The sequence below is a fragment of the Capricornis sumatraensis genome, chromosome 1, assembly GCF_032405125.1.
Source record: "Capricornis sumatraensis isolate serow.1 chromosome 1, serow.2, whole genome shotgun sequence".
Taxonomy (NCBI): Eukaryota; Metazoa; Chordata; class Mammalia; order Artiodactyla; family Bovidae; genus Capricornis; species Capricornis sumatraensis.
In genome coordinates this window covers 248,708,102-248,733,573 of record NC_091069.1, presented here as the reverse complement: position 1 = coordinate 248,733,573, position 25,472 = coordinate 248,708,102, and the positions used below count along the sequence as shown (strand labels likewise).

Sequence of the window (25,472 nt, the reverse complement as noted above, 5' to 3'; positions counted from 1 at the left end):
CCTCCCCCATTACTCAGTGGTAAGGAATCTGCCTGCCAATGTAGGAAGTACAAGAGGTGCAGGTTCAGTCCTAGGGTAGGGAAAATCCCCTGGAAGAGGAAATGGCAACCCACTCCAGTATTCCCACCTGGAAAATTCCATTGAAAGAGGAGCCTGGTGGGCTCACAAAGAGTCAGACAGGATTGAGCATGGACACGGACGGCAACTTTTAAGATGAAATACTATTGTTTCTGAAAACACCTTTGAAGACATTTGGGTGCGTCACCCCATAATCGTAAGCGAAAAATAAAACTACTCCAATTAAAAACAAATACATCCCCAATTAAGAAGGCTGGAAGGATAAGCAGAGGATCCAAGAAGTCTTGGAAGGCAGGGTTAGTGGTCATCTTTACTTACCTCTTTATACTTGACTGTATTTTCCCAATTTTCTGAGAGCATTTAGTAATTTTAATAACCCAAGTCTAGGCTGTGTGCTAGACTGCCGGGGTCAAGGCCCTGGTCCCCCTAGGGAGGTTGACCCAGAAACACAAGTCACAACTAGGCAGGGGGGGCAACAACCACAGCCAGAGGGGTGTCAGAAGGAGCCAGAGAGGCGTCTCGCCATCAGGAGAGGCGGCCCCAGAGGTGACATCTAGGGAAGGTACAGTTAGTCCCCTATGTATGAATGAGTTCCATTCCCAGTCCAGTTTGCTCATAAGGACAACAAATTCAGCCCAGGTACCCAATGAACACAATCAGCTATATAGTACTGTACTGGGATAGATTTATAATACTTTTCACACAAATAATCCACAAAAGAAACAACCAAAAAATGAAGGAAAAAAAAGTTAGTATTAGAACAGTATCTTGAAAAGTACAGTAGTCCAGGACACCAGCTGACATACGGGGGCTAGCACTGAGTGAACAGACAAGAAGAGTTACTGCCTGGAAGAGGGAGAGGAGGTGGGAGATTAAAGAGCTGAAGGGTCACCAGCAATAGGAGACAAAGGGCAAGCTGCAGTTTCACTCACGCCTGACGCTGATGGAATGCATGTTTGCATCTTTGAAAGTTCACAGCTTGACGATTCGTATGTAGGGGGATTACTGTATTAAAGCTGAAGAACTATCCCCCAGGTAGAGAACACGGGTCTTGTGTTTCAGAGAACAAGGGAACAACATACGAGGATCCATGAGGGTGTCCTGGAGAAATGCGATCTAAATAGTTAGCAATAGCTAAGGTAGAGGGAGAAGGAGCCCTGGGGGTGGGGCGGGGAGGGGCCTTATCTCCACAAATAATCAAGGAAATACAAAGTAAAGGCACTCTGAGACGCTGCTTTGCCCAGGAAATTAGCAGAGAAGAGAAATGACTCACAGCAGGCAGGGGAGCAGCAGCGATCAGTCACTCTGCTGGAGTGGGCAGGACTGGAGCTCCAGAAGGCAGTGCGGGCGTCGCTGTTTATAGTCTTAAGGTTCCTTCCCACCGCCCAGTAACCCTTCATCCTATACAACTGAGTTCTACAGTAGAGTCGGATTTGAGGTGTGGACAGAGACCTATGCACTCAGAGGGCTATGATTTTCCTCATTGTTTCATTCATTTCTTTAGTTGGGGGAGAGGTTCCCAGGTGTTCGCTGAGTGACTTTGTTACGTCACTGACATTTCTGAATATGTATTCTTCTGTATGCATCAAACATTATATAATCGATGACTTCAAAAGGTCAGTTCAACATGCATGTTACTTTTCCCCAGCATCTGGCGTTTCCAGAGCATTCTCATCCTCAACATCTTATTTGACCCTTATGACCTCCGACAGGTCAGGCAGCCTGATTCTGGGAAGTGTGGACATGTCACTCAGCTTGCAGCCTCCTCCTCTGCTCCTTACTCGGAGAGACTCGTCTGGCCCTGAAAGGTGCAGCCCCTTGTCCCATGGGGTCTCCCACCACCATCACTGCTGGTCATAGCAAGGTCACAGGTAATATCAGACGCAGAAACAACCTTCTTATCTGCTAGTCGGGAAGGACATTCATTTTAGAATAAGGCATTAACATGTAGCCATCAGATATGATAGCTTCAGTAAATTTTTTAATAGCATGGATTGATGTCAAATTTGTCCCAAATAAGCCTGTAATTTTTTTTTTTTCTCATTTCCTCATAACCCCTAGTATTTGACTAGGGACCCAGCACACACTCAGTCATAGTTATAACTGATATACTGAGAGAGCCCCTTGAAAATGAAGTCTGATTTAAGGAGAATGTAAAAAACAAACAAGATATAAACTAGCAGGAAAAAAGAATGTAAAACTGATATATTTTACTTTTCTTTCCTTTCCAAGTGTTGCATAAAGTACAACTCTGTTGCAAAATGCTAGCTAACACCACTGAGATAAACTTCTTCAATTGAGGGCTTACTGTGTGCCCGGCACAGCTATCAGGTCGGGGAGGGGAGGGAGGACACAGTCTGTATCCTCAAGCTGCAGCCCAACATGAAATATCTGTCCAACTTCCTGATGTTTCCCGTCTCCACCCTGGCTGACTCTACTAGACTGTCTGGTTGTGATGAATTACTGAGTAATCCCACGACCTGAGTGGAAAAGAATTTATTTCCTCTCTGGACCACAGTGTTCTCAATATCCTTCCATTAAACTGCATAACTTGGGTAGGTGTGTAGGGATCTGTATTTCCTTCTTGTCAACTGCCACGCTTATAAGAGTGATAATCATAGATTATAGCCTGCCAGGCTCCTCTGTCCATGGGATTTTCCAGGCAAGAATCCTGTAGTGGGTAGCCATTGCCTTCTCCAGGGGATCTTCCCAAGCCATGGATTGAACCCAGGTTTCCAGTAGGGCAGTCAGATTCTCTACCATCTGAGCCACCAGGAAGCTGTACTTGTATAAGAGACATAACCTCAAACAGTTAAAAGAGCTCCTTACACATAGAAACCTACTTATCTGTGTATTTCCAGAAACTTCTGTCTCTTTCCACCTTTATGGGTATTAGTGGTATTGAATATAAGCATTAAACATCATCTTTTGTTCACAGAGTAGCTTCTGACTGTCACAATTACCTGGCTGAACCATGTTTGGCAGTTTGAGCCTCTCCACGAAGACACAATTGAAAATGACCAAGATAATCTGGAGTCAAAGAGTCCCCAGAGACCTGCTGATGAACAGAATGTGTTTGTTTCTATACGAGTAACCAAAGTGTAGTTATTAACAATAATAGTGAACATTTACTATTATTGTTGAGCAACAACAATGTAATTATTAATAATAATAGCTAGTATTTACCAGCTGCTTTACTGTGTGCTGGGCACACACTAAGCTCATTATAAACATCTTATTTAGACCTCACACCAACCCTAAAAGGACAGTGAACTATTGCCTCCATTTTATTCAGAAAGAAGCAAACAAAGCTAAGATTTCAAATTTGGGTCTGACTCCTACCCACTAAATGCCATAGAAACTCTATTAAAAAAAAAAAAAAAGCAATTGCAGTGCCTGTGTCTTTATATGTATCAGTAGGTACACCTCTTAGTGTGTGTTTGTTTAAATATAGGAGTTCAGTTTTCCTGGGTTCCAAAATCATGGCAGATGGTGACTGTAGCCATGAAATTAAAAGATGCTTGCTCCTTGGAAGAAAAGCTATGACCAGCCTAGACAGCATATTAAAAAGCAGAGACATTACTTTGCCAACAAAGGTCCATCTAGTCAAAGCTATGGTTTTTCCAGTAGTCATGTATGGATGTAAGGTATGGATGTGAGACCATAAAGACAGCTTAGCACTGAAGAATTGATGCTTTTGAACTGTGGTGTTGGAGAAGACTCTTGAGAGTCCCTTGGACTGCAAGGAGATCAAACCAGTCAATCCTAAAAGAAATCCATCCTGAATGGTCATTGGAAGGACTGATGCTGAAGCTAAAACTCCAATACTATGGCTACCTGAAGCGAAGAACTGACTCATTGGAAAAGACTCTGATCCTGGGAAAGATTGAAGGTAGGAGGAGAAAGGGACGACAGAGGATGAGATACTTGGGTGCCATCACTGCCTCGATGGACATGAGTTTGAGCATGCTCCGGGAGTTGGTAATGGACAGGAAAGCCTGTCCTGCTGCAGTCCATGGGGCTGCAAAGTGTCAGACAAGACTGAGCGACTGAACTGAACTAAACTGAACTGAACTGAGGAGTTCAATTCCCAAGAATACAAGTATTTTAATAAACAACCTTCCATTTCCACAGTGAAGATGGGCCTGAATTCATTATGTTGAAAAGTTTGTGGTTTTTATCTGAGCAGTTTGTAAACAAACAGGGAACCAACCCTATTTACATCAGTCCTCTGGGACTTTTCTCTGCCGCCCACGGTCCCTGGTGGCTCAGTCGGTAAGAAATCGGCCCACAGCGTGGGAGACTTGGGTTTGATCCCTGGGTTGGGAAGATCCCCTGGAGAAGGAAATAGCAATCCAGTGCAGTATTCTTGCCGGGAGAGTCCCTTGAACAGAGGAGCTGGCGGACTGCAGTCCACGAGGTCGCAAAGTCCGACACTACTGAGCGACCTAGCAGAGCACTGCACTCTCAAGCAGGGAAGGGCCTCGACTCAGCCAGTCGCCATGGCAACTGCCTGGCAGCCCGATCCCGCTAGGAGGCGAGTCAGAAAGGTGTGGAAGATTGGAAGCGGATCCCCAGGAGGCCTCCAGGGCACTTTCCTCCCCCCGGGGTAGTCCCACCCTATAAGCACTAGGCACCTTTCTCAGCTCCTCAGCGCCGAACCTTCGACTGGGTTTCCATCACTCCTTTTCGCTGGGGGTGGGGGAGGTAGAGAGAGGAGGGGCTCTCATTTATACTAAAGAAAAGCAAAAAGATAACTTCTGCCTGGGGGAACGGAGCTCAGAGAAACCGTGGTCCTGGCCTTCTCCACTCACCCGAGACCCCGCCGCCGCCGAGCCCCTCCCTTCTCCCTCGGAGGCCTTATCTGCGCACGGATGGGGCGGGGGGCGGGGGCGGGGCGGGGCGGGGCGGGGGCGGGGCGGGGGGGAAGGGGAGAGCACGGGAACCCTCTCCCGGGGGGTGATGGGAGGGGCCGGTTGGCTGGGGGATTATGGAAGTACCTCCAGGGCCGGGGTAGGAAGTAGAAGAGGACTTCTTCCCTTTTCCTGGGAAGAAACTCCTAGTGATGGTCTTGCTGTGTGAGCGCTCTGCAGGCCTCCAGAGTTGGAAAGCTCTGCTTCTGTGATCACCAAATGCTTGCTTGTCACCTAGGGGTTAAGGGTCACAGAGGCTGGGGCTGCCTGGGGTCCCATGGACCTAATGAGGCCTTTTCTGGTCTCTCCTAGGGAGAGAGTGGGTGGGGCTCTCAGCCTGACCTGAGCGACAGCAACTTCTTTCTGGAAGCAATCTCTGGGCTAGTTGCTGCTGCAGGAGGCTGGGGGGCCAGTCCTGAAGTTTACCTCACTTTACCTTATTTGCAACTGCTAAACCTGCAGGGTAATGAAATTACTATAGATTGACTGAAAGATATTTTTGAGGGATGCTGGTGATTTAGTCAGTAAGTCATGTCTGACTCTTGTTAACCCATGGGCTATAGTCCCCCAAGCTCCTCTGTCCATGGGATTCTCCAGACAATACTGGAGAGTGTTGCCTTTTCCTTCTCCAGGGGGTCTACCCAACCCAGGGATCAAACCTGGGTCTCCTGCGTTGCAGGCAAATTCTTTACCAACAGAGCCACAAGGGACTTTGGGGGGCAGGGGGGACTCTGACTTATTTGCTTAAGGCATAAATCAAATTGTAAGTTTTAGGATCTAATAACTCAATGGCTAGACATCCAGCTGCTTATGGTGTGAGCCAGAGCAGGGTGTGTTTAAACCACTTTCAGGCTTTTTTAATCAAAGGATCTTTGAGCCAGTGGTTCTCCACTTGGTAGATGGTTAAGGTCACTTCCAGAAAACCATAGTTATTCCTTTAAATCAGAGATCTGGGGGGAGGGCAGTATACTGATTAACAGTAATAGCTTGAGTCAGATGGCATGGTTTGAATCCCACTGGCTGTGTGATTTTGAGCAATGTCTTTTACCTTTCTGTGGCTTCTTTTCCTTAGCTGTACAAGGGGGAAATGACAGTGATTATTTAATAAGACAATTCCTATAAAATTCTTCAAACACTGCCAGCACAGTCAGAACATTATTACTTCCTGGCATTGTGAGAGAAAATTTGAATTTCTGACATTTTTTTAATGTGTGGAAAAGTTAACATCTAGTTGCATATTCTTGATTGTATTTCCATTTCATTTCAGATTTCTAATATTTAAAATGTTTTGATGTTTTATTATAAAAAAGACATGGTCCACTGAATTAAATGTGGCATCTGTCAAATATAAAGAAGAAAATCACAATCATTGGTCCTTCTGAAGTCCCCACTTTTTCCCACAAGAAATGTTGTTCATTTGGGGTGTTTACAATGTTTTTAACTTTGCAGCTAGCAAACAATATAATTGTAGGGTCTTGTGCATTAATTTGCCTGTACATTGTTTTGTTTTTCTCAGAGTGATGGATTTGGGTCTGAGATGTGGTTAAGACTGCAACTTTCCATTATGCAGCTGTTTCAGAGGGAAAGGTCTGTGTGTTCTGGAAGACCTGGGGATTATTTGTATATCTGCTTTATGTGTTTGGGCTCTGTAATGCTGCCAGTTAGATCAAACTCTGTGTTTCCTCAGTCACTGCTTCCCGCCCCAGCAACATCCCACAACATGCCTTTAGGGGGAGGTGGGTATGAGAACTTTCTATTAATGATGTGTGATACTTTTGTAATATCTTTGTTGATAGCATTATATAGCTATCATAATAAATAATGTGCTAATAAAGTGTCATCTTTGATCCCCAGGGCAGCTGTTTGAGTTGGGAAGGGTTTATTCCCCTCAGTTAACAGGACAGGGATGTGAGAGTTCGACCATAAAGAAGGCTTTATGACCCATAAAGAAGGGTCAAAGAATTGATACTTTTGAACTGTGGTGCTGAAGAAGACTCTTGAAAGTCCCTTGGACAGCAATGAGATCAAATCAGTCAATCCTAAAGGAAATCAACCCTAATGTTCACTGGAAGGACTGATGCTGAAGCTGAAGCTCCAACACTTTGGCCACCTGATATGAAGAGTCAACTCATTGGAAAAGACCCTGATGCTGGGAAAGATTGGGGGCAAGAGGAGAAGGGGGTAACAGAAGATGAGATGGTTGGATGGCATCAGTGACTCAATGGACATGAGTTTGAGCAAATTCTGAGAGATAGTGAAGGACAGGGAAGCCTGGTGTGCTGCAGTTCATGGGGTCACAAAGAGTTGGACATAACTTAGTAACTGAACAAGAACAGCAGGATAGGAAACTGAGGCTCAGAGGACCGGTGAATTCCCTGAGGTCACCAAAGCTAATAGGCTGTGGGATCCCAGACTTAAAAGTTGGGCATTTTGGCTCTAGGTGAGTAATATTTCCACTAAATGAAGATGACTCTAAGACCTGTTTTCCCTCCATTGGAGAGGGCACTGGCAACCCACTCCAGTTCTCTTGCCTGGAAAATCCCATGGACAGAGGAGTCTGGTGGGCTGCAGTCCCTGGGGTGCTGGGAGTTGGACACGACTGAGTGACTTCACTTTCACTTTTCACTTTCATGCATTGGAGAAGGAAATGGCAACCCACTCCAATGTTCTTGCCTGGAGAATCCCAGGGACAGGGGTGCCTGGTGGGATGCCATCTATGGGGTTGTACAGAGTCGGACATGACTGATGTGACTTAGCAGCAGCAGCAGCAGCAGCAGATCAATTTTTTAAAGTATTAGATTTAAATAATTAAAAATTGGGAATATTATTATTATAGAAGGTATTAAACCTTAAAAGCCACTAAGAATACCATGCAATATTTAGATTTAAGATAAAACACAGTTATTTGTATAATTTGCAAAAACACATTAAGAATTAGATATACAAATGTACAGTGGCCAAGCCATAATTAAAAACTGAAGTTTGATCCACAACTTGCAGCAGCAAGCCCAGGAAACCAACCCACTATCTACAGTAACCCTCCCAGGAAACCACCCTTCTGTAGGCCAGACCCGCAGGAACTCAGTCCTTTTCTAACTGATCCAGGAGCAAACAAGAACCCCTTTAACAATAGGCTCCAAATGGGGCTTCCCAGGTGACTCAGTGGTAAAGAATATGCCTGCCAATGCAGGAGACACAGGAGACGATCTCTGGGTAGAGAAGACCCCCTGGAGGAAGAAATGGAAAACCACTCCAGTATTCTTGCCTGGAGAATCCCATAGACAGAGGATCCTGGCGGGCTACAGTCCACGGGGTCACAAAGAGTCAGACACGACTGAGCACACACACACCGCCAAATGGCCAGGACATGATTAATAGCTGAGAGTTTACCTAATTTTTGCCCCCATTTCCAGCTTAGGGCCAATCAGAGAAAGCTGAATTTCTACCCTCACCAATCACATAGGATGCTTGGGTTCTCCTGAGCCCTCCAGCAGCTTCCCCATACTCTCAGCCTCCAATCAGGATACTAAATTCTTACCTTTTTTCCTATATAAAGTTTTCCCACTCCTCTGCCTGCTTCTTAGTCTCTTTCAAAATATAAGTGATCATGACTGACCGTCTTACTAGAGCAAGCCCCAAATAAAAGTCTTTGCTTGCTCTCATTGGGTGGTCTTTGTTTATTTCCACATGCAAAATAGAGATGCTTCCAAGTATACCTGATAAAGGAAGAATATATTTGCATCTCACCAGGGGACTCTAAAGGCTCACGTGGACTGGATTTCCCTGGCTTGGTTGATCATCCACTGTGTGCAAAACACTTTTCTAGGTGCTGTGGGGAGGCAGAGATGAGGGCAGTGTGGCTCCTGAGTGTCTAATAATCAGACAACCACCTGGATGACTGTGACGTGAGACAGAGCTTGTCCTGTGTGTATGATAAAGATGGCTCAAGGTACAATGGGAATTAAGAGAAAGACAGTGAGAACAACTCACTTGAAGGATCAGAAGAAGCTGCAGGTGGAAGGTGTCCAATATATAGAGTAAAAAGTTAAAAATACAGAGAAAATATGGTTAATACATACTAATAAAAACTCACTACTTTAAATTTTGCATATTGTCACGCTCAGACCTTTAAACTAGATAGACAGATGGATAGATAGATAATAGACAGATGATACAGAGAGGTGAAGTCCTTTCCTCTTTTTCCAACCCTGCCCCCCTCTTCCTCCCCGGGGGCATTCTTATCATGAATTTGGAGCGTTTTCTGGAAGTGGTTCCTTAGCCAGTCTTTGAAGAATGGCTCTGGCTATAGGCAAGGCCATCAGAAGGAAGACTTCCAGGGGAAGCACCTGGCACAGGCAAAGGCACAGACGAGGGGAAGTGAAGGATGTACTGGGGACAGTGCTCACGGTTTGCTTTATCTGAATCATGTAACAAGTATAGGAAGGTGTTGATGGACCAGGAGGCTGAGAGGATGACTTGGGATTTGAATATGGAGATAGTGAATACAGCGGTCTGCATGCAGTCTGGTCTGCACGTGGGTTTCCGAGTAGAGGAGGAGGGTGAAGTGGTTAAGAGTGCCTAAGTCTGGAGACAAACAGGCTGAACCAGAGCCTATTGCCAGAGTTAACAAGGGGAGGAAGAAGGCCTGGATCAGGGTGGTGGCAAGAGGAACTGGGAAGGAGATCATGAGGGGTCCTGGGCAGACCGAGTGTCAGATAACTGGAGGGAAGCTTAAGAGAGGCCCATTTAAGAGTGGGAATGAATGTGACTGTGCGTGCGTGTGTGTGAGGGAGCAAGCTCCACTGGGAACTCTCAGGAGACTGGTCTCACATCTGAGATGGAGGAGGGCTGTCAAACCTGACTGGCATCAGGGTAGACTTGTATCTGCTAATGAGTTGGAGCTGACTCCTTGAGTCAGGAGAAGATGCTTACAAACACAAGAAAAGATATCAAAGAACGCATCTCTGTGGACCGCCAACATGGAAGGGTCAGAAGAGCCCAGAAAGGTAATGAGGGGCAGGCAGGGCCTATGGAGAGACCCAAGGAACCAAGGGCCAGGGCTGAGAAGAGTCAGTGTCCACCTCTAGGAGGGGCAAGGCCCTTTCCAGAGCTGGCCTTATGAGCTTCCTCCACCCCTTCTAGTTTCAGCATCACCCAGCCGCTGGTTAAAGGGGGTGTCCAGGTAAGAGAGCAGGTGGGTACCCAATACGCCTCAGGCCCCGCCCCCTCCCTCCTCCTTGGGTGACGATTGGCCGAGGCTCTCCTTACGTTGTTGTGACAGCACCTGAAGGCAGGCATTGGCTCCTTCCCAAGCCGTCCCGTCCCAGGCCCCACCCCTCTCTCTTCCCGGAAGGCAACCGGCGGTTGCGTCCCATTGCTATGACAGCACCCGAAGGTTAACGGTTACTCCTCCCCTGCCTCCCAGCATCTCGGCCACGGCTGGGAGGGAGAGAGCCTGGCCGCGTCTCCATGGCGACGACGGACGCGGTGGTGCAGGCAGCTGGTACCTACCGACTAGAAAGGCGCAGGCGGCAGCGGGCATCCAGACTGGGGCGAAGCCATGTCGGACCTGGGCTCGGAGGAGTTGGAAGAGGAGGGAGAGAATGATCTTGGGGTGAGAGTTCCGGGTAAGGGAGGAGCTCCCAGGGTTGCGTGGACCCTTGGAAACCGGGTTCAGAGAGTGGGGCGGCCTGGAGGCCCGCCACAGTCCCTCCGGGAGGACCAGCCAAAGACAAGGACCATGCTGGCCACAGCGGGCGCTGCGTCCTGCAAGTTGGCTCTGAAAGGTGAAACGTTATGACGTCTGCTTACCACATCCCTTCTCGCTCCCCCCTCCACCATTCCTCCTCCCGTTAAAGGCAAAGATTTCCAAATAGAAGGCTTTGAAAGCGTCCTGCTGTTACCCTCCATGCAGGCAGTTTCCTTGAATGGCTGGTCATCCCAAGCTGGACTCTTCCGACCCTTCCACGATGCCCTCTTCTCCTTCTGCCCTCAATCTTTCCCATCATCAGGGACTTTTCCAATGCTGTTCACATCAGATGACCAAAATCCTGAAGTTTCAACTTCATCATCAGTCCTTCCAATGAATATTCAGGATTGATTTCCCTTAAGATTGACTGGTTTGATCTTGTTGTCCAAGGGACTGAGAAAGGTGCCAACCTTGCGGCTCGTTTTGGGTATAATTAGGAGTCTCTGGGGAAGGAAGGGGAGTCTTTTATACATTTTGATTTAGACTAACCCTGAAACAAATTTGTAAGGTTATAAAAGTTTGCCTTATATTCTGAGCATGAATTTCTGAGCCAAACAGTGCTAGAAAAGCACAAAAACTGCAAAAACGTTTTTTTCCTGAAGCCCTTGATTTAATGTATCTGCTGCTGCTGCTGCTGCTAAGTCACTTCAGTCCTGTCTGACTCTGTGTGACCCCATGGATGGCAGCTCCCCCGCCCCTGGGATTCTCCAGGCAAGAGCACTGGAGTGGGTTGCCATTTCCTTCTCCAATGCATGAAAATGAAAAGTGAAAGTGAAGTCGCTCAGTTGTGTCTAACCCTCCGCGACCCCATGGACTGCAGCCTACCAGGCTCCTCCGTCCATGGGATTTTCCAGGCAAGAGTACTGGAGTGGGATGCCAATGTGTCTGAATTTGTGCTAATGTCTATCCAGATCCAAGTCCAGGTCAGATCATGCTCTGTGCCCTTGCCATTTCATTGTTTATTATTTACATGCTGCTGTTGCTGCTGTTGCTTCAGTCGTGTCTGACTTTGTGTGACCCCATAGACAGCAGCCCACCAGGCTTCCCTGTCCCTGGGATTCTCCAGGCAAGAACACTGGAGTGGGTTGCCATTTCCTTCTCCAATACACCCATGTAATTAGGTGCTTGAGAAACATGTCTTTTATGAAGGATAGAGACAATAGGGAAATGAGAAGCTAGTATTGTTTTTTATTGATTTACTTTAAAGATGTGTGTGTGTGTGTGTTTGTGTGTGTTAGTCGCTCAGTTGTGTCCAATTCTTTGCAACCTCATGGACTATAGCTCTCCAGGTTCCTTTGTCCATGGAATTCTCCAGGCAAGAATACTGGAGTGGGTTGCTATTCTCTTCTCCAGAGCATCTTCCCAACTCAGGGATCGAACCCAGGTCTCCTGCATTGCAGGCAGATTCTTTACCATCTGAGTCACCAGGGAAGCCCACTATAAAGGTAGATATGTAATTATTTCCTTATTGGGTTATGAGTGTTTGAACTTTAAGTCTCTTGAGTTTAAAAATAAGTTAAACTGAATTGAGTTTGGAAACTCAAGCTGACCATTGAGCCTGGTTCATTCCTCTGCTCCCCCTGTTCCTCTCCTGACATCAGAGCTTTCCTCAAGGTCAAAGCTGTCTCCAGGCCATGGACACCCAGGGATGATTTGTATTTTAAATTATGGATTATTGGAGGAAGGTGGGTTCAGGACCTGCTCCACCTGCAAATGCTATTAATAGTTCCGACATGTCCTTGTAAAGAACACAACTTGGACCATCTTTCATTTTCCCCCAAGTGGTTGGTTTTGTTTACAGTGTAAAGGATTATCATAATAAAGTGGAGGGAAAGAGTGAAAGTCGGCCGCGGACAGGTACCAGCTGTGTGAGCTTGGACTGATGCTCCGTGTCACCCAGGCCTGGAACCTACCTCACCTGTAAGACAAGGTCAAGGGTTGGGAGAATTCAGTGGAATGCTGTTGAATTTATGAAATGCTTAGCACATGGTTAGTGCTTAATAAAGAGTAGCTGTGATTATCTTCTGTCCAGGAGTATGAAGGGGAACGGAATGAGGCAGGTGAACGGCACGGACACGGGAAAGCGAGACTGCCCAATGGGGACGTATATGAAGGGAACTATGAGCATGGTAAAAGACATGGCCAGGTCAGAATCGGTGACTTGAGTGGGTGGTTTTCCCGATTTAATGCTCTATTAGCAATCATTAAATTCAGGAGTGATATAAATTATATCATCACTGTGTTTCAGGGGATCTACAAATTTAAAAATGGTGCTCGGTACATCGGAGAATATGTTAGAAACAAAAAGCACGGCCAAGGCACGTTCATCTACCCAGATGGATCGAGATATGAAGGTGAAGTGTTACCACGAAGCAAACCTTCTTGCTGGGGGGGTAGGGTGTAGGGAAGCTGTGGGGTGAGGGTAGACCCGGGGTAGTAGGGTGGAACCAGGCTGTTGGTGCTTGGTGGTTTTCTTCTCCTTGGAGTTGTTTTTTTAGATGATGATTCTTTCACTCTGGGAGGTGTTCTTACCTCTGCCGTAGCTGTAACCTCTGTGTTACATGGCAGAGTTACGTCTCAGGAAGATTCTTGCCCCCTAACATGAACCTCACTGTTGCTCCCCCCACCACTGTCACCTGTGTGATGACAAGTGAAAAGTGAAAGTGAAGTCGCTCAGTTGTGTCCAACTTTTTGCGACCCCATGGACTGTAGCCTACCAGGCTCCTCCGTCCGTGGGATTTTCCAGGCAAGGATACTGGAGTGGGTTGTCACTTCCTTCTCCAGGGGATCTTCCCCACCCAGGGATTGAAACCAGGTCTCCCACATTGTAGGCAGACTCTTTACTGTCTGAGCCACCAGGGAAGTCAATCCCAACGACAGATGAAGGCAGTTCCGACAGGCAGGGATGGGTGGTGAGCTTCGCAAACCGTGTGCAAAGGTTAGACTCTGGGCTGCTTTTCTGGGCAGAAATTGTCTAGTTTTCATCAGATTTCCAAAAAGGTCTGTGAGCCCAACCCTGGAGCTGGGGTGACAATAGGTGTGACCTTATCCAGGGACCTCATTCTGCCTTGTTTCTGCCTCCTTCTCTTAAGTGTGAGGACCAGATGGATTCACACAGGTGAGATGCTCAGAACCAGGGCTAACCGATGGTACTTGTTCAGTAAATGCAGGCGAGGGACAATGTCACTTGTGTGAGAGTGGCGTGTCTTAGCTCGGATGCCACCTTCTCAGGGGACAGGCTGGAGCAGCCTGCTTGCTGGCCACGTGAAACCAGAGCCAAAGGCTGCCTCGGGACTTCTGCTGGAACCTGAGACCATAGTGGAGAGTGTCGCTGCTCTTTCTACTAGAGATGGGATTTCTCTTTTGTTTTGTTTCATGAATCTTAGAAAACAGGCTCCAGACATAGCTCCGTCTGCTTTTTAAATCAGCTCAAAGCAATTTAATTTAGGATTTAATTTAATTCTTTCAAATCCTTATGAGCCTAATCTCATTGCGGTCATTTTGATTTCAGTGTAGATGTTAATCTAATTTGAACAACATTTCTATCTGTATATGTTATTACTATGACAAGATATATGTTCTGTATGATAAAATACGTGCATATGTGGAGATATATATGTACATACACACATGTCTGTGTGGTCCCTCCAGGGGAGTGGGCAGATGACCTTCGGCATGGCCACGGCGTGTACTACTACGTCAACAACGACACCTACACCGGAGAATGGTTTGCCCACCAAAGGTTCGATTCCCTCCTTGGACCCACAGCTCGGTTCACGTCGTGAGCACACGACCGTGACTAAGCAACAGAATCATGACCGGAGCCCACTGGGCAGTGTGGCCCTGCAGTTCATAGCTTTAGGGTGAGCCTGTGGGCAATGCCCTGCTGGTCAGGTGCGTTCCCTGGGAAACAGGCCCAAGGGCCCCAGGCCATGGAGGGCACAGGACAACATGCTGGGGCTGAACCACAGCTCCCGGGAGCCCTGGCCCTTGCCTGAGCCAACCAGCTGATGGGCAGGAGGTCACGGCTGCCCAGCAGGGGTGCCCAGCCGGGGTGCCCAGCCATGCCTGGACTGTGAGCAGGATGTGTTTTGAATGAGCCCAGATATAGACGCCATTTCGCTTGTGAGCCACATCAGCCTAAGCCCCCCTGGATTTAAATTTCTGTCTCATAAACCGGGAAGGGTTTTCAGTGCAGCAGAACCAAGTGTGTTGTGCTCTTCGTCTTCATCAGGCACGGGCAGGGTACCTACTTCTATGCAGAGACGGGCAGCAAGTACGTGGGTGCCTGGGTGAATGGCCAACAGGAGGGCGCAGCTGAGCTCATCCACCTGAACCACAGGTACCAGGGCAAGTTCTTGAACAAAAACGTAAGTCAATGGGCAGTGACATATGCCACCCCCGTGCAAAGCAGCAGCCTCCGTGCCCCACCCCCCGCCCTGCTTGTGACTATGTGTGAGCAGGAAAGAGGACAAACTCAGGCAAACCCTCCACCCGCTCCAGACAGGGAGACAGAGCTGAGCCTCTCTGCTACCCACAGAGGACAGCGTGGGCGCGGGGAGGCTTGGCTGGTCTCTGCGTCTCAGTAGCATTCACACAGCCTCCCAGCAGTGGGAATCCTTATAGCATTGGCGCATGTTGACCTTGGTCTCATAAGTAAATTGGATGTGAAATACCTACTTGTTCAAATGACTGAGCAGTTGGGCATGTGATGTTTTGACTTTCTTTCTCCTGAGAGGCCTGCAGCCTGAGCCTGGGAAGGAAGACCCCATGAGTTCCTCCCTTGAGCTCTGCACCAGCCCACCCACTCCAGGCTGCGGTGGGATTGGAGGGCTGCTCCTGGCCTTGGGCCTGGAGGTTTCCAGTTCACAGTACCCACGATGGATCATCTCTGTTTGGAGGATTCTGCGGCCTTGCTTGTCCTACTTGCCGAGCCCTAGTGGGATACAGAGAAACCCTGGATCATTTGGAATCTACCTACCACCCTGCATTTGCTGTAGCTTTGATCAGGGGTTGAACAGACACTTTCCACAAAAAGAGAGTTTTTGGAGCAAATGAAAGGTGTTAGATGTTGACATAGGGAACATCCAACTGATTTAATAAAGTTGCCCCAGATTCCAGTTTTCATTCCCATATAATTCACCCCCCTATTACAGATTCTACTTGTAGTCTCTGTAGCGCAGGCAGCTTTCCCTCAAATCTATACATTAAACATGTTTGCTGTTTTAGTCATTCAGTCGTGTCTGACCTTTGTGATCCCATGGACTATAGCCTGCCAGCCTCCCCTGTCCATGGAATTTCCCAGGCAGCAATACTAGAGTGGGTTGCCATTTCCTTCTCCACTGAATATGTCATTTTTGCAAAATTCTCCTGGGATATTTCTTTGGCACAGGGAGGTGGGTGGAGGAAAGAGAATTTAACACAAGTTGGTTGGGAGGAATCAGTGAATATGGTGAACCTAAACCAACTTGAGGGATGAGAATGAAAGTGAGACTTTGTTCTGTCAGTTAGCAGTTGCACAGGTAACACACCAGGATGTTCCACTTGTAAAACACTCTGCCTCTGGACTCCTCCCCGCCCACCTCAAGCGGCCTGGAGGTACAGATTTACACAGACAGCTCCTACAGAAGTACAGTGTGGGGATTTTAACTACACAAATAGGACCACTGTTCAGTTCAGTTCAGTTCAGTCGCTCACTCGTGTCCGACTCTCTGCAACCCCATGAACCACAGCACGCCAGGCCTCCCTGTCCATCACCAACTCCCTGAGTTCACTCAGACTCGCATCCATCGAGTCAGTGATGTCATCCAGCCATCTCATCCTCTGTCGTCCCCTTCTCCTCCTGCTCCCAACCCCTCCCAGCATCAAAGTCTTTTCCAATGAGTCAACTCTTCGCATGAGGTGGCCAAAGTACTGGAGTTTCAGCTTTAGTCCAACTCTCACATCCATACATGACTACTGGAAAAACTATAGCCTTGACTAGGTGGGCCTTAGTTGGCATAGTAATGTCTCTGCTTTTGAATATGCTATCTAGGTTGCTCATAACTTTTCTTCCAAGGAGTAAGTGTCTTTTAATTTCATGGCTGCAATCACCATCTGCAATGATTTTGGAACCCCCCAAAATAAAGTCTGACACTGTTTCCACTGTTTCCCCATCTATTTCCCATGGAGTGATGGGACCGGATGCCATGATCTTCGTTTTCTGAATGTTGAGTTTTAAGCCAACTTTTTCACTCTCTTCTTTCACTTTCATCAAGAGGCTTTTTAGTTCCTCTTCACTTTCTGCCATAAGGGTGGTGTCATCTGCATATCTGAGGTTATTGATATTCCTCCCGGCAATCTTGATTCCAGCTTGTGTTTCTTCCAGCCCAGAATTTCTCATGATGTACTCTGCATAGAAGTTAAATAAGCAGGGTGACAATATACAGCCTTCACATACTCCTTTTTCTATTTGGAACCAGTCTGTTGTTCCATGTCCAGTTCTAACTGTTGCTTCCTGACCTGCATACAGATTTCTCAAGAGGCAGGTCAGGTGGTCTGGTATTCCCATCTCTTTCAGGATTTCAGGACACAAAAATATACCCAGAGAAACATCTTCTATCTTTGTGAACATTTGGAAGTTTTTATGTTGGTTAGCTACCGGAATTGGGGAATCTACAAGTATTGATATTTTTTTTCTTATAGATGCTGGTGATTTATTGATGATTAGATGCAGTAAATGTTGTATATAACTTAGTTTCATTCTCCTTTAATAATATTGCATCACTTTTTGAGTAATTACTATGTGCCAGGCACTGTTCTAAGTATTTTACATGTATTAACTCATATAATTTAAAATAAAAGTGTACCCATTTATGTATGAGGATACAAAAAACAAAGACAGGTTAAACTGAGGCACCCAGAGTTGTTCTGTTATGTGATGGAGCTAGGATTCAAATGCCAGCAGTCTACTGTTGGAGCCTATGTTCCTAGATTTGATATTTTTTTCAAACTGTTGATGTTTTAAATGATGCCAGATACTGCCAATTGTCCTGAAAAGCTGAGCCAGTTTATACTCTGATCAACAGAATATGGGAGTCTCTTCATCACATTTTCTCACCAACATTGGATTTTATTAGTCTTTAATTTTTTTTTCAAACCTAATTGGGTAAAAAATGTTATCTCATAGTTTTAGTGTGCAGTTCACTGGTTACTGGTGAGGCCCAGCATCTTCAAATACTTCTCCTGCTAGTTTGACTTTCTTCCTTCAGAGACTTACCTGTTCACATGCTTGCTGGGAAGTTGTGAAATATAGTATAAAGCTTCAATAACGAAGACAGTGTGCTGCTAGGTTAGAGATATACGTAGTTAGTGACTTAGGTCCCAGAGTAGACAGATTCAAGCATATACAATAATTTAGCACTTGAAATGATGTCATTTCCAGTTGAAAGAAATGGTGGGGAGAAATCAAGAAATGGTGCTGGGACAGCTTGATAACAGTTTGGGAGAAAAATAAAACCAGAATTTGTCCTTCAGCATTTAGGTGAAGATACTGGGTTGGCCAAAAATTTCATTTGGGGTTTTCCATATGATGTCATGGAAAATCCAAGCACATGTTTTGGCCAACCGTACTTGCTAGAAGAAATAAATATTTAAATGTAAACAGAAAATCGCAGACAGAAAAATAGGCATTTTCTTTTCTTTTTTGAGAAAGATGGGCTTTCTAAACAGAAATATAAAGGAAAAACCAAAAGATCCCACTTGACAAACATAATCCCATATAGATTAGAAAAACACCCTAAAGAACATTTAAAACCTAAAGGACAAATGGGGTTGGGATATTTGTAACATGTAATATGTAAACCACTTATGTCAATCAACATGATTTAAATTTCAAAAATGTTGAAAAAAATTAAGCCTTGCTAATAATGTAAAAGATGTGACTTAAAATGCTGAGATCCTATTTTTTTACATATAAGAATGTAAAGATAGAACAAATGTTAATGCCCAGGAAAAACTAGGGGTTTGAGGACAAAGGGATCTTAAGTGCTGTTGTGGGAGTAAAAGTTACTCGAGGCTCATTCTGATAAAATCTATCTATCAGATTATCTACCTATCTACCTATACATACTTTTGTCCAGAAATTCAATTTCTATAAACTTACTTTGAGGAAATTATCAAGACGGTACCTAAAGATGTAGCTCAGAATACGTTTACATAGTGTTTTTTGTCAAAGTATCAGCATAACAAATATTAACAACAGTGAGTAAAATAGATGATGATTCTTGATGAAATAGCATACCACACTGACTACTGATGTTATGGAAGAATATCTCTAAATATGTTCATACTCAGTTCAGTTCAGTCACTCAGTCGTGTTTGACTCTGTGACCCCATGGACTGCAGCACGCCAGGCTTCCCTGTCCATCACCAACTCCTGGAACTTGCTCAAACTCATATCCATTGAGTTGGTGATGCCATCCAACCATCTCATCCTCTGTTGTCCCCTCCTTCTCCTGTCTTCAACCTTTCCCAGCATCTGGGTCTTTTCCAGTGAGTCAGTTCTTCGTACCAGGTAGCCAAATTTTTTGGAGCTTTAGCTTCAGCATCAGTCCTTCCAATGAATATTCAGGACGAATTTCCTTTAGGATTGCCTGGTCTAATCTCCTCGCTGTCCAAGGGACTCTCAAGAGTCTTCTCCAACACCACAGTTCAAAAGCATCAATTCTTCAGGGCTCAGCTCTCTTTATTGTCCAACTTTCACATCCATACATGACTACTGGGAAAACCATAGTTTTGACTAGATGGACCTTTGTTGGCAAAGTAATGTCTCTGCTTTTTAAATCAACTATATTTCCATAAATATTTTAAAATTATTTATTAGTAGTCCTTTTCTAGCTAGTTTGACTGTGGGTGTTGACTAAGTAAAATTTCTGTTATAAATACTTTTGTCAAGAAATAAAATGTAGTTGTTTTTTTTTTTTAAAAAACAAGTGTAGGGGGACCTACACTTTGCATTCCATTAGCTGTTCGTTTACAAAGCCATCTTTAATTTGTATTGGATTTCCCCCAGTTCCATGATATTGGATAGAGTTTATGAAGGTCACATTTATACTTTATGTACTTTGTGTACACATTTACACACTTTGTACTTTCCGCCGGGTGTTGACACTCGAGAATGAAGTTTGCTTCTCTTTGCTCATAGCCTGTTGGCCCTGGAAAGTACGTGTTTGATATTGGATGTGAACAGCACGGGGAGTATCGCTTGACTGACGTGGTAAGTCGCAGAGTCTGTGTCTTTTTCTACATTCACAGGCAGATCAACTGTTGGATGAGGCTGACCCTGTAGATCTGTGTTGGGATCCATTGCCCTGAGGCAGTATAGGAAACGGAGTCGGGCAGAAGGGAAAGTTGGGTTGTGATGGGACCCTGTGGGAGCTCTGAAGTGGGATACCCCTTCAAAATGTCCTGAACAGGGTTTCCCTGGTGGCCCAGTGGTAAAGAATCTGCCTGCCAGTACGGGAGACAAGGGTTCGATCCCTGATATGGGAAGATTCCACAAGCCCCAGAGCAACTAAGCCCATGCGCCCCAACTATTGAGCCTTTGCTCCCAAATCCAGGAGCCACAACTCGGGCCACCTGCATGCCCTAGAGCTGGTGCTCTGCAACAAGAGAAGTGTCCACAGGGAGAAGCCTGTGCACCCCAAGGAAGAGTAGCCCCCACTCACCGCAGCTAGAGAAAGAGCAGCAACGAGGACCCAGCACAGCCAAAAATAAATAAAATAATTTCTAAAAATGTTCTGAAGAGAGGCCAGGTACCTTAGACTCCCATGTGGACCAGTCACTGGCTGTGGGCTGCCCATGAACGGGGTGGGCATGAAACCTGGGCTGTGTGGCTTCCTTTGGCCAAGGGCAGTTCGTGGGAGGACTTTGCTATGAGTGACCGGCCACCCACCCTCCAGCAGCTGGAAGAAGGAGGGCCTGAATCATGAGGGGAGAGCACGTGAGCACCTACGAGTGATGAGACAGCAGACATCCCCTAGACGGTAGTTCTGCAGTGCAGTCCCTGGGCCTGCAGCTTTGGCAACACCTGGCAGTCTGTTCCACGTTCAGGTTACTGGACCTCACCCCAGACCTCCTGAATCAGAAACCCTGGGGCTGGCCAGCGATCTGTACGTTAACAGCCTCTCAGGGGACTGTGGTACAACTGAAGTCTGAGCACCACTGTCCTAGAGTCCTGGTGTCACCCTTCCTGGGGGACAAATCTCAGAAATTTTTAAACCAAGGAGTGCAGTTAATTTCTGAGTGGCTCAGTGGAAGTATTAGGCAGGGATCTGTCACTCTGTGTGTTAGATATTATCATGTTTGTGACAGTGAAGTTTTCCATATTTATAGGACTGATGTTCAAACCTTGGAATTTTGTGATGGGTACAAATCTGAGAAGCAGACCAATATGCTTGGCAACACTGACATACGTGGCTGTTAACCACTGTTGGAATTATACATTATGATGGTGAGGGACAGGGAGGCCTGGCGTGGTACGGTCCATAGGGTTGCGAAGAGTTGGACATGATTTGGCAACTGAACTACAACAAATAAACTATTCCACGTTTAGAACTGATGGACTTTGTTTACTTTGACTGTGTTTTATTTTTTCTCGCCATAATCCTTGAGACTAGAACTTAAGAGTCCATGCCCTCGCATGTCCTTACGTGGATGTCTTTGGGTGTTTTTAGGTTTTTGCTCACAGTGATGCTGATGCTGAATTTTGACCTCTGTCCACTCATGTAGAATTGAATCTCAGAGACAGGGTTTTGGTGAAGAGACTAGCTTTACTGGTTTGCCAGGCAAAGGAAGACATAGCGAGCTAAGGCCTTCCTTAGTGTGTCCCAAGGCGGGGGTGGGGGGTGGGGCGGGGGGGGGTGGATTTGGTGAGTTTTATAGCAGTGGTTCAAGGGCAGGGTTTTGACAAGGATGGGGTGTGTGCAGGGCCTGCAGCCCTTTAACCTGGCCTCAGGTGTTCTCCTGATGAGTTCTGTGGTTCTCCAGGTTATCCAACTGTGACCTTCTCTCCAGAATGAAGAATGTTTCATCAGGTAGTTGACATCTTCCACTTGTTAGGGTTTCAATTCTGCAGAAGAGCTCAAAGATACAGTTCCGTGTGTCTCTTGAAGCAGAATCGGGACCCTGCCCCACGGCTGCTCTGTTGTTTCTTGGCTGCTCCTCCCTCGTCTCTGCATCCCGTCGCTTCCCTGGTTAGCAAGTGCCTGAACCTGCCCTTGGGAACTCAGGGAAAGTCATAAAGGCTGGAGTCTGCTTCCTACAAACAAGAAATGGGGGACACAGAAAGATTTCCATGCCCAGGAGCCCCATGGGGTCCTACTTGCTTTCAGTGTTTGTTTTGTTACGTTTGAAGAATCTTAGAGCTGAAATGTAGCTGAATGGTTGCAAAGAGTCATTAGTTCTGGCCATTTAACTGGAAACCTTAGTCTGAAAACCTCTTGCACTGTCACCGAAATCAGTGCAGGAGCTGTATTGATCCCACTTTGATGTCTCATCCCTGTTGTTTTAAGCTCCATTTTCAGCTCTCGAATTATACCATTGACACTGGCAATTACTCTGATCACTGAATCCTGTTATAGAAATGTTAAAGCACCTTTCAAAACCTGTCCCATCTACCTGCACTGTAAACATCCCACGCATGTTGGTAAATTTACATTTATTAACTTAGGAAAGAGGAGAAGAGGAGGAGGAGGAGGAGACACTGATAACTGTCATTCCAAAATGGAAAGCCACCAAAATCACAGAGCTGGCCTTGTGGACCCCGACCCTCCCCCAGGAGCAGCCCGCTGCAGACAGACCAGGCCAGGAGGAGGCCCCAGGAGCTGAGGGTATGGAGGTCTAGGGGGGTGAGTGGAATGGGGCTCTCCGGGGAGCAGGATCTGAGTGCTTATCCTTGGCTTGTGACTGGCTGTGGGCATGACTTAGGCAAGGCTCCGAATGCAACTGGAGTGGCAAGTCCTTCCTGAAGGACAGTACTTCCCTGTGACCATCACAGGGGACTTCCTGGCAAGTCCTCAGGGGGCTGTGGAGGATCAAAGGTTACACTGGGCAGGAGTCCTTCTGTTGCAAGTGATTGAAAGTGTTAGTCACTCAGTCGTGTCCAACTCTTTGTGACCCCCATGAACTGTAGCCCACCAGGCTCCTCTGTCCATGGGATTCTGCAGGCAAGAACACTGAAGTGAATTGCCAGGCCCTTCTCCAGGAGATCTTCCTGATCCAGGGTCTCCTGCATTGCTGGCAGATTCTTTACCATCTGAGCCACCAAAGAAACCCTAAGGGCTTGAAATCAACTCCAACTGGCCTAAGTGGAATAATACTGCTACTGGTTCATTGGTTCATCCCACTGGAGCAGTCGGGTAGGACGACCTCAGGTCTGGCTGGATCAGGCGTCTTCTCTCTGGTCTCCACTTTCCCGTGTACTGGCTCTACTTGGTGGTACCCCCTTCCCTTTGGAGACCAAAGCTCAGTGACTTTATCATATCGTCACCCAATCTGCTCAAGAACCCTGGAAAACAGAGAGCTTCTTTCTCCGTATGCTCATCAAAACCCCTGGGATATATACTGTACACTTAAAAAACCCTTGGGAATCAGATTATCAGACAAAGGGCACCCATCCTTAAACCCGTCACTGTGATGGGGACGGGGACCTGGTGTCAGGCCTGGGTGGAGCTGAGACTCTGAGTTGGGGGTGGTCCCCTGATGGAGAGGTAGGCGCTGCTGTCAGCAGGAGGCAGGAGTGGGTGCTGAAAGGCGCCTGCTGATACCGTTTCCTTTTGTCCATCTCAGGTGGGGGCGAGATGGCGGAGGAGGTCCAGCCTCTGACTGATCTGTCAGAGGGGGAGTTAGAGTCGACGCGGCCTGGAGAGGAGGAGGGAGACGCCAGTAGAGAGGACCGAGAGGAATTCCAATATGACAGCTTAGACCAGGGTGAGCCTGTGCTTCGGTGACCGAGGAGGGCAGGAGGGGACGAGGCACTAGCACCCCGGAGTGGACACAGCGCTTTCTCTGCCTTTGCTGGAGGCCATCCTTGGGTCAGGCCTGGGGATGGGATGTCTTGGGGGATCCACTCTGGGAATGTCACTCCTTCTTAGCTGTCCTGCACAAGGACAGCTGTGTGACACGTGTTCTCTCTGACTCTGTCCTTGCTAGTCTCCATTTCACCAAACACCACGTGATTTGGGTTTCCCTGTAGATAATGATGTGGCTTTGTTTTATGACATGGTTTTCACCTTTATCACACTTTGTAATCATGCTCTGTGTAGAAATATATAGCATATACCTTCAAAATGTAAACCCTTTCAACATTTAATTTTTCATCATTAATTCACATAAACACTATTATGGGGGTGGGGAAGGAGGGTGGGAAGTGTGGATTACAGCCTCTATAGAGATCAGAGTTTCAACAGTGTTGTTCATAAATTATAGTCCATCAATTTCATGACTGATCAGTGCACATAGGCAAAAGATAACAATGAACCTTACTCTCACTGACATGCATATTCTTGTCTTAGCATTTACTCTGAAAATATTTTTTGCCTACTTTATTACTGGTACCAAAGCAAAAACTATATAAGTCTGTCTAAGATAAAAGTTAACATTCCATGACTTTGCCTGATAATGTGTTTAATATTTATTACAAAAGATCTGCAAGCAAATCAACAGTTTTTAAATAGAAATAAGGTTAATACACTCACGTGTCCTTTTTCTTCTCAGGAAACATTAGTTTTGAAGAAGAGGAAGGCAGACAGTCAGAACTGCTAGAATAAGATGAAGCAAAGCCAGGATGGTAGGAGATGGATCAGAAAGATGCTCTGACACCAGGATAATAATTACTGATGTATCACTAATCTTTCTTACTTAGTTGTTTGTTAAAATGTTTTATGATTGCAAATAAATTTATTTTCCTTTGTTTATGAAATAGCCTCTGCTTCAAATTCTCAAGTTCTTTAAAAGTTACCAAGTTATTTTGCCATGATTTTTTAAGAGATTATTTTCTTTTAAAGTGGACCATTTTAAAAAGTTTTGATTGAATTTGTTACCGTATTATTTCTCTTTTATGTTTTTGGTGTTTTGACTGTGAGGCATGTGATAGCTCTCTGACCAGGGATCAAGCCCACACCTCCTGCACTGGAAGGTGGTCTTCACCAATGAACCACCAGGGAAGTCCTGCCATGATTTTATTTTTAGTGCTGATTTTTCCTAGGATAAAGAAAAATATCCTACCACTGTGTCTGCGGTGAAGATGGCTAATGGAAATGGATTTTGGCTGAGTTGGTAGAGTGACTATATATGGAGATTTCTCTCTCAAATTTCCCTCAAGCCAGCCAGGAAAACACCTAGAAAATAAAGAATTCTTGTGTGCAATGCTCATAAAACACAATGTAATAAATACGTCAGGCTCAGGTCAGTAAGAAACCATCAGCTCCCATCTGTTCTGTACATCCGTTCAGCATCTCAGTGTGGGCTTTGGGGTTCCTGACCGGCAGTCCCCACAGAAGGCTGAAGGGCAGGGGTGCCCACAGGTGCGGCTTTGCTTGTGTGTACACTCTTCTGGGCTCCTGGTGGGCAGGGGCTGACACTTAGGTCACATTCGAATTCCTGGAGTAACAGGCACACTTTGTTTTATTGTGTTTTGCTTTATTGCATTTTGCAGGCATTGTATTATTATTCAGTTCAGTTGCTCAGTCATG

General features: G+C 46.2%; 1 protein-coding gene across 2 annotated transcripts; it reads left to right on the top strand.

Annotated features, from left to right (window-relative positions):
• The first annotated feature begins 10,551 nt into the window (after positions 1 to 10,551).
• RSPH1 (radial spoke head component 1) lies at positions 10,552 to 24,548 on the top strand. Of its 2 annotated transcripts, XM_068984984.1 has the most exons (9): positions 10,552 to 10,605; positions 12,773 to 12,886; positions 12,989 to 13,094; positions 14,392 to 14,482; positions 14,975 to 15,110; positions 19,925 to 19,996; positions 22,451 to 22,610; positions 23,569 to 23,709; positions 24,496 to 24,548. In XM_068984984.1, exons 1-9 carry the CDS (start codon positions 10,552 to 10,554, stop codon positions 24,546 to 24,548), a joined length of 927 nt encoding a protein of 308 aa, XP_068841085.1. The 2 variants fall into 2 exon arrangements, with proteins under 2 accessions (XP_068841085.1, XP_068841094.1); XM_068984993.1 differs by lacking the exon at positions 12,773 to 12,886.
• The last annotated feature ends 924 nt before the right edge of the window (positions 24,549 to 25,472 follow it).

Excerpts from the sequence above, each read along its gene's own strand:
- RSPH1 (XM_068984984.1), top strand. The coding sequence starts at position 10,552 with ATGTCGGACCTGGGCTCGGAGGAGTTGGAAGAGGAGGGAGAGAATGAT. Across the intron at positions 14,483-14,974 it reads GAATGGTTTGCCCACCAAAG|GCACGGGCAGGGTACCTACT; the intron begins GTTCGATTCCCT and ends CGTCTTCATCAG. Across the intron at positions 15,111-19,924 it reads GCAAGTTCTTGAACAAAAAC|CCTGTTGGCCCTGGAAAGTA; the intron begins GTAAGTCAATGG and ends CTTTGCTCATAG.